Consider the following 14,652-nt stretch of genomic DNA (forward strand, 5'->3'; position numbering starts at 1 on the left):
AGTAAATCGACTAAGGGCTTGTTCTCATTGACTGAACTCAGCTGAGCTGAACTGAACTGAGCTGAGCTGAACTGAACTGAGCTGAACTTAACCGAATTGAACTGAACTGAGCTGAACCGAACCGAACTCAACTGAACTGAACTGAGCTGAACTGAACTGAATTTCAACGTAAGAGAACAGGCTCTAACAAGAAGAAAGTAGATTATTCCAAATTTCCAATCATCTAGAGGCCTCCTGGAGTCTTGTAGCCTTTTTGTGGGAGCCTATAGCACCTTGTCCTCTTTGTTTTCGAGCTCATAAAAGTCAAAAACTGTTCAAAATTAAAGGTTATTATAATCTACAATTTCAGATCAATTTTGAAAAAAAAAATCACAAATCGAAGTAGGTGTGGGGGGATCTCCCAAGGTTGCAAAAGCTGGTTTGGAACTTTAATAAGCCTATTATAATATATATAAAGTCTCGAGAATGATTTTGGTTCAATCGTATAACTATTTTACAAATTTGTTGTAGACCTATAGTGGCAATCAAGATATGTAAGGGATGATTCCAAACACCAAATATGCATTTTTGGATCCTTCACAGTGCTATCAAACCCAATCTCAAACCATTTATCATTGTTGATGCATGGGTTGTTAATTATTCCCTTTAGGTGACATGTTCAATTAATACACACACTTGCTAATGCAAAGCATAGCTTTAACAATCAACAAGTTAAATTTTAACCAATTGACTGTTGGTGTAGTGGTAATTGAGACTACACTTGGTAGAGAGGACCTGTGTTCGATCACCCGCAAGGAATTTATGACAAAAACACGCGTAAATCAGGCCATGTATAACATTTTCCAAAAAAAAAAAAAGTAAATTTTTAACAAAAAAAAAAAAAAAAAAAAAACACTCCCATCAAAATAATGCAAATCAAAATTAATGAAGTATAATAAGCTTTAAAGCAGCTGTAATTAAGACTTGGAATACAATCATCAGCTTAAAAAATGCCTCCAAGATGGGTTAGAATGATCTGGAAAAGCTAGTAATAAGGTATAATCCCAAGTCTACACTATTCACATCATTAGAGGCACAATTATACACCAAATCAAGGGAAGAAAAACACCAAGTATTATACAGTGGTCTTAAAACTCTGAAGAACATCATCCAAAGAATTTCGGATAAAGATATTACAAGTGAAACTCAGCAGCCTGCACTCTGCACCTATATATTGCAAGTGAAACTCTGCAGCCTGCACTCTGCCCCTATATTCAGTCCTTAGTCCTTACAATGCACCTTGACAAAATACTGTAATGGGAGTTGCCAGCTTGTTGTTACGAGTAACTGATGGCTGATTTATGGAAAAACAACTGCAGAAAAGCTGAGGCTTGGTAGCAAAATTAGATTTAGGTCAACTCCTAACTTCGACAAAGTTCTCTTATACATATTGTTCATCTCACCATTTGATCCTTCGCTAGGATTTCACATCTTTATTCAAAGCATCAAACACACTTTTTATAGTTACATCTTCCACAATCACCACTTTGTCCCTCGACTTGGAACCTGAACCAATAGAACATTGCCTCTTTTTAACACCAATAACCTGTATAAAGACAATGTGTTAGAAATCACGCATCTCTTTGAGGAATGTTGAGTTAGAAAATGAATGGCATCTGACCAGAGTTGGTCTATTTGTACAAGACAGACGAAGAGATAATTTAGCATGCTAAATTGACTAACCCACCCTTGATTTGACAGTCTGGTTAGTTGTTGTTCCCAATCACTCAAAGCACACAGGTAATCTCAATAACTGTCGCATGTCTCACAGACTCACAGTTTATACATTATGATTATTATGAAACTTTGTAATCATTTCAACGTCACCAGTCCACTCAAAAGCAAACCCAAGTGGCGTTTTGAAATGGACTAAGAAGAAAGCATTAGCCTATAGGGTGGCCTTTTGTACATTTTAGGGTCATCCAAGATACAAAACTTCTTCCTTTTGAGATGATTCCCAGTTGAAGATAGAATGAACAACCTACTGAAGTAGGTAACTGCCATTTAAACCTGTATTTTAGCTTCCCAAAAGGTTTCAGGAATACTTAAATAAGTTTATTAGGGATACAAATGTCAAATTCATAACTTAAAAAAAAAAGGCCAATAACTTCAAATAGAGAAAAAAAAAAAAGTCCAGGGATGATAAGTCTATAGAGTTTGTCAAGTGAAAAGACCGGAGTATATATCTTTAGGCTAGCCATCTTCTATTGATACAATACTAGAACATATGCAGTTGGCCAGTTGGGTACTTGGGTTGGCATACATGGTCTAATGGTCCTAGACTCTTTACAAGAAAAACAATGTCCTTAACCACATAAACGTGCCAAAACATTAAACGTACATACACATCGTTTGATCGGGATATTTCAGCAGATTTCAGGCCTCAATTGCCTCATGATATCATCCCACATTTTGAAAATAACAATTATTCCAAGTTATCTCTATCTAACAAGGTATCCAGCAGAATATTGGCATGTAAACGCATCTTACATAATCAAGTGATCAGTGAAATAGAATGGTGCATTATTAAAAACATCATCTAAGTTTCTAACCAATATCCAAACAACTAATTTTGTCAAGCAACCCAATAACACCAACAACAACAACACGATTGACCAACAACAACAATAACGATAACAAATTTAGACCTTGATACCAAAATGTTTGTTTGATACACCTAATTAGCTCAGATGCAACAGTATTATTTTTAAGAACAAACAATCGACTACAAATTTTACAGGGATTGAATTGTATCTTAAACAAAAGGCAATTACCCAGAAAAATAAATGAAAAATTCATCACCCCATCAAATTAAAAATACTCCTTCATGCATATTACAAAATTAACAAAATTGAAAAAAATACACCCAAAAAAAAAAAAGAAAAAAAAACATACAGAGCTGATGAAATCGAGTAAAGCGGCATTGGCTTCACCATCTCTAGCAGGTGCATCAATCTGTACTCCTACTGCCTCCTCTCCTACATCTTTTTTTTTTTTTTTTTTTTTTTTTTTTTTTGCAATAAATCATTATTTAATATTAAATATACAAAATTTCTATTTTTTTTTTAAATAAAATTGAGGATGAATTCAGAGAGAGAATTGAAATACCAGTGATGGAGGAGAGTTTGGAGCCGGGTTTAGCGTGGATTGTGATAGCAACAGAAGAAGGTGGAATTGATTTTAGACATGATGGGAATTGATTGGGTTCACTCTGACTCGCCTGAGTTTTCCGAGTTGACTCGTTGTTTGCTTTGCCTTTCTTCGCCGGTGCCATTGTTAGCCCACTGATTGATTTTACAGGGGAACTTTAAAGATTCGACCTTTGTATCAGAATTCAGAACATTGTACCATCAATTACATAATACTAAAAGCGAATCTAACATGACACTTCTGATTAAAAATTTTCCAGCCACTTTTTTCTTTCCAATTTTTTTTCTTTTTTGTACAAAATCTTCATTAATATTATTTTATATATCCTATGATATTTAACTTTCAATTTGGCAACTATATACGAAATATATTCTATATGCATATCTTTCAAATTTTTTATAATAGGTATTTTTGTATAATAAACAAACACATAATAAGGTAATATATTAGAATAATAAACTGTACTACTCCCGTACTTCGTATCATTCTACAACGTATTTTTTCTTTGAAAGTTTTTTTTGCTCTATCCAGGATTTGATACTTTAGCTATTATCATATATTTATTGTTTTTTTTTTTTTTTTATAATACTCCCTTCGTCCCCTTTTGATAGTCCCTTATGGACATTTTTCACGGGAATTAATAAGCACAAATAAGAATAGTAAAATTACATTGAAAAAGTAAATTGACATTGGGTATGAAAAAAAGCTGAAAGAGAGAAAGTAATAAAAGTACATAGAAAAATAAAATTTACCTAGAAAATTTAAATTTGCACAAATATTGTTGCAAATTGGAGAAAATTTTGGTAAAAAAATTAATATTAATGGTTGTTGGAAAAAGCAAATGGGGTGAACATTTTGGGACTAAAATTTGCCCATAAGGGACTATCATTTGGGACGGAAGGACTCGAAGGAGTAATAACATTACAATTCAATAACTATAAACACAAATATAAAACAAAATGAAAAAAATCATGATTATTAAATTTTATAAAAAATAGTCAATTAAATTTGTAAAACATTGTGCCAGTTATAGTATGCTACTCCGTATAAAATATTGTGCCGGTCAAAACATGCCAACAAAATAGGGACATATGGGCATATAATTACATTGCACGGGTTATAATTATAAATTGCATTCTCATGTAAAACACTATAATCATTAAATTTTTGTGTTTTTTTTAATGTTTAATAATCAATAACTTTTGATAACAATATAATATTAATTCAAGAGTGCTTTTTTTTTTTTTTTTGAAAAGAAATTCAAGTATTTGTTTCAATTAAAAATATTGTTTTTTTTTTATGAAAAAAAAAATTATTGTTGTATTAACATTATAATTCACTGATTCATAATTTGATTAAGTAAAAACCGTGCGTTGCACGGGATTTAAACTAGTATTGATATATACTTGTATTATGGAGGACAATATGGTCATTTTGGTTTTCTGGAATTCTTTTGTTTTTGCTTTAGGTGCTAGACCATAATACCATATTAACAAGGAAGTCAAAATTAATTTGTGAAATTATTTTGAATATTTTTTTTTTCTTTGGTGATTAGAAGATTGTTAAACTTGAGAAAATCTATTACGGATAAGTTTTTAATGTCCTAACAAATGTTGTTGTATTTTTAAGACTCAAATTAGAGACTTTTGATTAAGTTGGAACAACTCCCTTACCAGCTGATCCTAATATTTGTTGGTGTGGACGAGTTAGGTATATAATTGGACAAAATGAATTAACATTTTGATTTCTTATTGAGATATAATGAACATTGAAATGTTTAAAATTAGAGAGAGGGGAGGTTCAAACCTATAACAAGTAAAACTTAATATAGCTAGTATTTGAGTCCTTTTCCTTTATTTCTTGTTTGCAAGCTATTGTTATGTATCCTTGATTCCTTGATGCCATTTGAGCATTCAAGATTGATTCAACCTAACAACTTCAATAGAAATTCATGACTATGCATAATGAGGTAACCAAATCTAAACTTGGCTTTGAGGCCATTTGATTATGGGGACATGGGGGGTTAGAGGAAGATCATGAGATGTTCTTAAATCCATAATGGATTGGACAAATGTATCATCCTAAAATACAAGAGAAACGCCAGAGGAAGCCAGAACGAGCAAGAATTCTTCATTGAATATTTGAATATTGATACAACATTATACCAACATACTTACATGAGTGAGTTGTAAAGAACGGATCCTATCAAGATCGATTAATTCTATGCCAATCCATCAGGAAATAGCTAGATTGCTGGCTTACAATCGATAGGTTAGATCGTGTACATCTAGGGACCTATGAATATCCTACCCATGGTGGGAACTGGGAATTATACAACATACCGCAGTTGGGAAATAATTCAGTTCCATCAAGTACACACATCTACAACTTCATCATCCTGATATATTTCAATGCATTGACCTAGAGACTTAGACTGCTAGACAAGCTGTTACAGATCATTTCTGCAATCTTCAGTTTTCAAATCCAAGGAGTCACCTAATTCTCCACTTGACAGATAGTGCAAAATACCTCCACGACTATAGTCATAGCCCCTCCTTTGTTTGCATGAAGAATCTATGGCAGTAAAACTCTTCAAATGACAACCTGTCAGCTGCAAAAAAGAGAAAAATCGAAAGACAAATGAACACACACCGTATGAAAAGAAAATTGAAGAGATGCATCTACTAGACATGGCTAATATACCAACCTGGATTTACACACAGCAGCCCAGAGCAGATATCAAAGCAATCTGGGTGTATGGTTTGTCGTAAAAGCTCTGGAAATGGAAGTCCTGTAGAAGTCTTGATGTTCTTCAAGAGCTGAAGATGAAAAAAACACCTCAAACATAGAAATTAGAAAAAACCGCAGTATGCTTACAATTGAAGCAAAAGAAGAGCATTGCCTGAACATTAGTCCTGCCATGGAAAGGTGGGTAACCATTTAAAAGTTCAAAAAAGATTGCCCCAATGCTCCATAGGTCAACCTAGAGCAGAACACAATGCTTACATAACTCATTGCAGCTCCTTCATAATTATGAAAATAAGAAATTTCTTACCTTATCATCATATCTTTGAAACCCCAACACTTCTGGGGCCATGTACAAAGGTGAGCCACAAACAGTTTCAGCATGATCCCCCGAGTGTAAAACTCTGCAAGTTAAGAGCAGTAGGAACATATACAAACATGACGTTTAATCATTGACATGATGATAATTGGAAGGGAATCATATAAATTTAAGTCATAAAGCATAAAAATCTCCTTCAGAAACACACACACACACACACACACACACAGATCAAGGACAGCAACATCATAATGCTAGCATGAATCTTTGACAACTTACCTTGAAAGGCCAAAATCAGCTATCTTTAGAAGTGTGTTGCTGTCAGAACTCGATAATAGAATGTTCTGCAGACCCAGACATGAAATTTTTAACAATCTTCAAAAGCTAGGGCTTTCGATACTATCGGTTTCTAAAGTGAGATTGGTTGAGATATCCACATATCCCTGATTCAGATACTTACCAACTCGGAAACTCGAGGAAACTTAAATTAAACCTCTTCTTTAAAGGGCCAACAAGTTCTTACTCTTCATGGATCACTAAGTCTCACAGTGACCTTTCTTTAACATAAATTCTGTAAATAAACCTAAATTAAGTTTTACGAACATCACAAATGGTGGAAGTTTGCTAATTGCAGTTCACTATTCAGAATTTCAGAGTGTTGCCAGAAAGAAAGACCTCATCCATTGACATTAATTATGAGGCATCAAACTAAGATATTATCTCCTGACATATCTGATCACTTTGAAGGTCCAAGCTTTCTCACCAAAGAACACTAGCATATTACATTACTACCATACTAATGTGACTAGGTCAGGGATTCAAGGTGCTGACGACATGCATGAAAAGCCTAATGTTCAATGTATTCTAACATGAACAATAAATTTAGCCTCAAGTAACTTCAGCACATAAACACTATCAATACCTGTGGCTTCAAATCTCGATGGACAATTTGATGGCTTCGCATAATGCTTAAACCAGTACCTGCAATTGATTTTCAATGAGATTTTAAAATCTTATCATGACTAACAAAATTCTATACTTGTATTAAAAAATGGGCACACTACGAAACCTACTAACCTAGTTGATACAGAAAGTCTCTAGCTATTTGCTCTTGGACTCCACCATGGCGACGAATATAAGAAGCCAGATTACCCCCATCACAAAATTCAAAGACCAAACATAAACAGCCTTCATCCTGAACAAAGAAAAGATTAAGTGTATGACATATAAACCATCTGCATGATGAGAATCCGTTGAGAAACCAGATTTTATAAACTTTTCACAATTTCCATACATCAAACCAAAAACACAACCCCAAGATCACATTATGTCCCAATAATAACCAATAACCGAACCTCCTAGCTCCGATACCACTGCAACCATACCTCAAGAGGTTCATATGTACACAACCTAATTCCGAAAATGAAGCTGACCCAGGCCCCCACCCCCATAAATTAACCCCATAAGAACCCATCAAACTTACAACATCAAAACATTACACCCATTACATTAAAATTAATACTCCTCCAAGAATTAAAGAACAACAATAAAAACAGCAGCAAAATAGCACAATATTCCATTAACTTTGTCAAAAATTGCATATTATTCACAAATTAATTACAACCAATTGACAAGGTAAATATAAAAATGCTAACAAAAGATAAATTCAAATGAGCAACAACCAAAAACCCATAAAGAAAAAAAAAAAAAAAAAAAATCAAAATTTACAAAGGTGGTAACAGAATTTCAGACTGACAAACCTGAAAAAAATCCAGAAGACGGATTATATTAGGGTGATTAACAGTAGATAAGAAGTTAATCTCACAATCAAGGCAAGCTTTAAGATTTGGGGTTAACTTGGAAAGTGTGATCTTCTTCAAAGCTACATCCTTCAAATCAGGGTTTATCCTATGATTAGCTCTCCAAACACTTGAAAATGGGGTTTCACTGACTTTTTCTCTCAATATGAAATCTCCAACCACCCTATTTCTGTTTTTGGTGGTTATTTTACAAGTATTCATTCCCAATTTTTGTGTCTTCAAATGGTATAAAGTACTGTTTAGATGATTGCTGTTGGGTGAATTTCTGGAGGATACCATTGTGTTTTTTTTTTTGGATAAAGATGATCAAAATGGTTTCTATCTGTGTTTAATGAAATGGATGAAAAATTAATACAGTATCTGTTTCCCCAAAAAAAAATAAAAAAAATAAAAATAAAAAAAATAAAAAAAATCTGAAATAGTGAAATTGGTGTAGTATGGTCAATTTAGGTTGACTTTTTTCTTTTTCTTTTTTTTTTTTTTGGAATTATAGTTGGCTTATAAATTCATTTTTATATTTTCACTCACTTCGCTAAATATACATGATTTTATCATATGTTTTTTTTAACAAATGAAGTTGATCGAGTGCAATTAACTTTGAGTTGCTAAAATGAATGTTAACTAGCTTAGTTAGTACAGTAAATTCATGAAAATGGTATTGGTATTCGACTTATGAGATTAAATCTTATTCAACCAATTATCCTTTCGGGATTTTTTACACTTTAAATTTAAGACATTGAGTTGGATGTGGTTGAACACTGGAACACATTGATTCACTTGCACATGAATGATACATTAGTAGAATATACATTATCAATTCTGCACTTCTAGCTTTTGTACATAATTGGAAGGTTTAAATTGAAAATTATATACATGTAATGATGTAAATTACTTTCAGGATAAAAAAGATTTGATTGAACACCTCATCGTCAAACTATAAACTCCGGTAAAATGCCAAAGTTCACAAGTCAAGACAACAATCTCCTCTCGCTTCTTCACATTGCAAGTTATCCCGTCTTTAAACCTCTCCAGCTCTCCCCGACACAACTTTATACACCTTGAAAAATGACAAAGATCAAAGCTTTTATACACATAGCAATATAGTCATCAATCAGATATAGAACCTCTACAGAAACCAGGCATAACTAAAAACACAAAGCCCGGCTCTGACATTCTTGGTAATTCTTTCAACCCCCCTCCCTCCCCTCCTCTCAGTTGTACACCACCCCCTTCATCTAAAAGATGCTGGTGCAAACATGTACTTGTAGATGAAAACCGCAAGGCCAGAACTCCAGAGCAAGACAATATTCACAAGCAAAGAAGTCCGATAATGGTAGAAATTGCTCAATATTTACTAGGATTTCCCCCCTGTAGCTCCTTCAGCAGAATCGCAAAACTTATGGGAACTTTTCCCTTGACTAAGTAACAACTCCTTCAAATCCTTGTAGCTCCGGAGCTCTTCTAGAGCATCAGCTGTTGTCCTTGAAGGGGCAAGGCTTGACGACAATATGCTTGTGCAAGTCCCCTTCTGAGACTGTTGATCATCTGATTTGAGAGCAGGTTCTTCATTGTCACGGCAGCTCATAGCCTTAGAGGCCATCAGTGAATCCTGGCGAAGAGGTGGAGCTTTCTTCAGCATTAATACCAGGGCACCCACTTTAGCATCTTGGGATTTTCTAACAGGAGCGGATCCTCCTGGTTCCAGTGGGTCATTTGGTTTTCCTTTCTGATCGAAGGACTCAGGCCTAAAGAATGTGTGGAAAAATAATGAGCATGTGCCAAATTAAGCAAAAATAAATTCAGGAAACGAAAGGAGTTTCCAAGCAGACAAAGAAATAGAACAAATATGATGGTTCGTAGAAAGGTAATCATTGTTTCTTTATTCTTTGGGCACAATGTAATATCAAGCAAGAGTGGTCTATAAAGACAAGTCTTTGTCCAAATCCTTGCATATATATATATATATGCAAAGAGCAGGAGCCTATCTTAGGCATAAAAGCTCTACACCTGGTCAGCGAAATATAGAGAAAAATTGAGCAAAGAGAGAAATCCCTTCACATATTTCAGATAGACTATTTTCAAGCACAATTGGTTGCCCAACCCCAATTAAGCAATTTCATATACTACTGAATCATTCTCCATCAAACTTACTAAATAGACAGCAACATAAGAAAGATGCTACAAAGATGCAATTTCACATCTTACTGCCTATTCACAAATTTATGTTTACATTGCTCCCATAAGATGTTCCGACTATTCACAACAGGATACAAAATCCCCATACCTTGAAAGTGCACCATTATGTCCTTAATTACTCCATCAAACACATCAAATAATGTCCCAGATTTGGAGCATGACAAAGAAGATCACAATTTTATTCTGTATACCTGATAAGGGATGCACATTGCTAAAAACGGCACAAAAAAAGCTGGAAGATATATAGTGCATAGAACCACAATGGCATTGTAAAGACAAACACTGACCTTATTCATGCTCACCCTACTCTATTTCAATTACCAAAAGGGAGTAAAGTGAAATAACAAAGATTTAATCCCTTAGTTCGTAGGTAATTGTGGAGCTAATAGATATGAACAACCTGGTGCTGATAATTCTTTTCTTTTTTTCTTCTTTAATTTATTTTTAAAAATCCTTTCCATCCCGAGTTTTAGGAAACATAAAAGATTTAACTATGTCTATCCTCCTCACCTTATTTTTCCCAAAATTTAACAAAGTATGTTAAGATATAGGCTAACAAGTTCAAATAACAACTAATAATACAGATAAGGACGGGCTACTCGGCTTTAAATTTCAACAAGTTCAGAAAAATCAGATGAGTTCAGACAAGTAGATTAAGGTATTGATAAGCTATGATACATCAATTGATTCATTAACCTATTCTTTTATATTAAGTATTACTTATTGCTGGACATTGGAGGTTTAGTGTTCACTCCAAATGTTTTAAAATCAAGATACGGACACAAAGTAGTCTCACTATAAACACAAATCGCAAACAGTTATATATCTAGCCCTGAGCCCTGCCATGAATCTTGGTGCACTGACTTCTAAGTTCATAACTTCATACAAGTTGGTTTGTAAAATATTACACCCAATCACCAACTACTAAGTGAGTCAAGAAATTTACTTCCCACTAGGTGATCCGTTAAAGAGTAGTGTTAATGACCCCAAAATATTGACATTTGACAAACCTAAAATATTACTCCGTATGTAATTTTACTCTTTATTTTCAATTTTTCGTCACAACTTTAAAGATTAAACCAATTTCTCTTCAACTGTACCAATGGAGTCACATGAACAAGTAGCCCAAACAAATCAAGCAGGTAATCCAGAAAGATATCCAACAGTATCCTGGTGTAGATGCGGAGATGGAAAAGCAGACTATATCTAGTCCGCAGAACATACCATTGCTGAAGAGATAACATCTCAAGAAAGCCAAAAAATATAGCCAGAAAGGAAGGCTAATGTTCTAAAAGGCTTGAGGCCATGAACTGGCCTGTGAAACTTGCTTCGCATTTTATCAATTTAAAGTTTTTTACACACATTTTTTCCAATGAAACATGTCTGAATGAACATATGAATTTAACATAATAACAATTTACCTGCTACCCATGTCATCGTCATCCACAACAAACGGGCAAGCAAACTCAGTATCATCAAAATCATCATGAATTGATGGCCTACTAGAACTCCTAGAAAAAGAGATGCATGGAGAGCTGTTGGTTGATACCCTAGGCCCAGAGTATCTTCCACTTTCATCTCTGCCCAGAGAAAACTGCAAAACAGGAAGATTAAAGCACCATTCAAGGAAGAAAGTCACAATTTAAACTATAAAGAAACAAAGACTTAGAAAATCCATGAATCAAGAAGTACCTTCTCAACAGATGAACCACTTGGACCAGTAGATCTATCTGACTTTAAAGTGGTGGCTCTTGTAAGCTTAGGGGGAGGAGAAGGACGCAAGATTTGCCTGTTGAAAGCATTACTCACAGGAATTCTAACAGGAGCACTTTCACATCGCAGCAGAGCCTTGGAAGCATCAGTATTAGCGATGTACATTGGTGGGGAAGGTGAGGGAGAGGGAGAAAAGACAGGGGAAGGCCAATACTCATCATAGCCGGTATTTTTTCCAGTAGCTTGAAATGTTTCAGGTAAGCGTTGAGGCAAGCTCAAAGGAGGGGGAATTCGAGACTTACACTTAGATACTGAAGCATGAGAATCTGAGTACGTGGGAGATGGAGATGGTAAATTTAATAATGGTGAGGCTTGATAGTTTTCATAGCTCCAGCTATGACGTCTTGAGAATGGGGAATAAGATGGGGAGCCATGAGACCTGGGAAGAGACGGGAACCTTTTAAGTGGATCTGCTAATGGGCTACCGACATAGTCTGGTATGAACTGTGGAGACATAGGAGTCGATGGTTCTGAGCTCACATCAGACAATATTGATCGATATGATACTGAAAGACAGAGTTTACCACATGAAGTATCAACTGGGGCAAAACTAAATCGCTGCATCTCACTCTCTTCTTTCCTCGTGAAGGGCTCAACAAAGGTAGACACACGATGTGTAAGCGTGTATGTATGAATTTGTCCAGATGAAATGAGATCTCTGAAGAGTTTGTATGCAGGCAAAAGTCGTATAGTTACATATAACGATCTCAAAAGCACAATTGACTTCTTATATAGCGAGTGCAAATTACCACTAGATTTTTTGCTGCCAAGACCACCATCTCTACTCTTTCGGCTCTCATACTGCACCACCCATCTCTCTATAATTTTTTCATTCCTTGGTACAATAGCAGGCTCATCAGGTTCCAAGTTCATAAAATTTGAAACCTGATCTTTCAATATTGGATTCTTTACAAAATCCCTTTGAGGAGAAAAGTTGACAAAATCCCGTTGAACCAGGATCACATCAACTACCATGGGTTCAAGGTTACTCTGACGCCAAAAATCAATATTCTCCAAGGCAGCAGGACATTCCCTGAGGGCTAAATTAAACCATTTGTCCCTTGTCCTAAAACTCGAGGAAGACGAAGATGATGATGATGGAGACGACACAACCTGCTCTCCACTATAATGCCGCGAGGACATGTAAGGTGACCTGGATTCTAGTATTATCTGAAGGGTCTTAGTGAAAAACTCAGTTATAATTTGCTCCTTTTTTGCGGTGTCTGAGTGAACATTACCCCTAGATGATGCCATACCTCAAAACTACCAAAATTATCACAAAACCCCAAAAATCCAAAATTGTATAATTCAACTTCACAGGCCAAAAACCCAAAAAGTAAAGAATTTATCAATGTCCAATTATCCACTTGTTTATCATTCTGTAACAAAAAACAATATTTAAAAATAAAATCAACGATCATCTAACCATCACAAAATTCACTATTAACACAAATTACAATTAACCAAATTACTACACTACATAATTAATCTAGAACATAGAATTAAAAATTTAAAAATAAATAAAATATGGGCAGTTAAAATTTGAACTTTTAAACGATCATACAGTAGCATAATTACAAAATTAATGTAAAACCCAATTCATAAAATCCAAAAAAAGGAGAGAGAAAGTGGACTTACTACTCAAACCGCGATACACCCTGTTGAGGGCTGACAATTCCGAGTTGAATTGGGTTTCCTGGAAATTGAAGAACCCTAAAATGATGATAAAAAATTATCGGAAAATAAGGGGGAAAAGCACGAAAAAAACAAACAAATTAAAATCCCAAAAATCAGTTTTTTAATTTTTTTTTTTTTTTTAAATTTTTTTCTGAGGGGCCAAAAGTAAAAATTACAACGAAAAAGTGATGGAAATTAAGCAGAAAAATTCAAAAAAGTCAAGCGAAGTAAGGGAGAAAGAGTTGGAGGACGAAAGACTAAAAACTGAAAAAATTGACTGCAAAAAAAAGAGTTTAAAGTTTAAACACAGGACAAATCTCTTCTCCCCCAAACATGGTCTTATCTGCTTCATAACATAACATATTAACATCAGCTTAATTTTTAATGTTTATGGAGCCCCTTTTAGGTTTCATTATGGGTCCCACTATTTGGCCCAATTATATCTTTACACGTCACTATATATGTCTATATTTGGAAACTTGTCATAGGGGTTTTATTGAGATTATTGGGTGTGAGTGTTATTATTTGATACTTTCTAATATTTGTAATTATATACACTCCAGTATTATTAGTTGTATCTTGCTAACGAACGCCTCCGGGACGTTGGATAAGCAGTCAAAATATTACCTAGAATGATATTAATTTGGGAAAGCATGACAATCACGCATCAATCGGTGTAATTAATGTTCATTTTAATTTAATCTTTCTATTTTTAGCTAGCTTATCCAACGCCCTGACGCCCCAGGGCGTTCGTTAGCTTTTGCCTTATTGGTATAAAAGATTAATAAAATGAAAATATACTTAAAGACTAATCTAAAAATATTTTAGATGGCAATCTATGTTTTTTATGTATTACGAAACGGATAGACTATTATTACGAAACAAATGAACTATTTTTTTTTATAAGATTATATATATTATATTGCATTGTTT

General features: G+C 34.4%; 3 protein-coding genes across 4 annotated transcripts; all 3 read right to left on the reverse strand.

The window, feature by feature from the left end:
• Nucleotides 1-883: 883 nt before the first annotated feature.
• Nucleotides 884-3,387, reverse strand: LOC145625518 (uncharacterized). Its single transcript, XM_081678540.1, has 3 exons — nt 3,148-3,387; nt 2,935-3,023; nt 884-1,585 (listed from the first exon to the last, which is right to left on the reverse strand). Exons 1-3 carry the CDS (start codon nt 3,311-3,313, stop codon nt 1,457-1,459), a joined length of 384 nt encoding a protein of 127 aa, XP_081534666.1. The 5' UTR covers nt 3,314-3,387; the 3' UTR covers nt 884-1,456.
• Nucleotides 3,388-5,304: 1,917 nt separating this feature from the next.
• LOC145625526 (serine/threonine-protein kinase ATG1t-like) lies at nt 5,305-8,418 on the reverse strand. 2 transcript variants are annotated; one of them, XM_081678544.1, is made up of 8 exons: nt 8,014-8,418; nt 7,331-7,448; nt 7,176-7,234; nt 6,533-6,597; nt 6,245-6,338; nt 6,092-6,172; nt 5,897-6,008; nt 5,305-5,800 (listed from the first exon to the last, which is right to left on the reverse strand). In XM_081678544.1, exons 1-8 carry the CDS (start codon nt 8,350-8,352, stop codon nt 5,733-5,735), a joined length of 936 nt encoding a protein of 311 aa, XP_081534670.1. In that variant the 5' UTR covers nt 8,353-8,418; the 3' UTR covers nt 5,305-5,732. The 2 variants fall into 2 exon arrangements, with proteins under 2 accessions (XP_081534670.1, XP_081534675.1); XM_081678549.1 differs by lacking the exon at nt 6,092-6,172.
• Nucleotides 8,419-8,917: 499 nt separating this feature from the next.
• Nucleotides 8,918-14,127, reverse strand: LOC145625541 (autophagy-related protein 13b-like). Its single transcript, XM_081678555.1, has 4 exons — nt 13,681-14,127; nt 11,962-13,421; nt 11,691-11,863; nt 8,918-9,818 (listed from the first exon to the last, which is right to left on the reverse strand). The coding sequence occupies exons 2-4, from the start codon at nt 13,294-13,296 to the stop codon at nt 9,428-9,430; spliced, it is 1,899 nt and encodes a 632-aa protein (XP_081534681.1). The 5' UTR covers nt 13,297-13,421; nt 13,681-14,127; the 3' UTR covers nt 8,918-9,427.
• Nucleotides 14,128-14,652: the final 525 nt, after the last annotated feature.

The sequence above is a fragment of the Chenopodium album genome, chromosome 1 (assembly GCF_948465745.1).
Source record: "Chenopodium album chromosome 1, dcCheAlbu1.1, whole genome shotgun sequence".
Taxonomy (NCBI): domain Eukaryota; kingdom Viridiplantae; phylum Streptophyta; class Magnoliopsida; order Caryophyllales; family Amaranthaceae; genus Chenopodium; species Chenopodium album.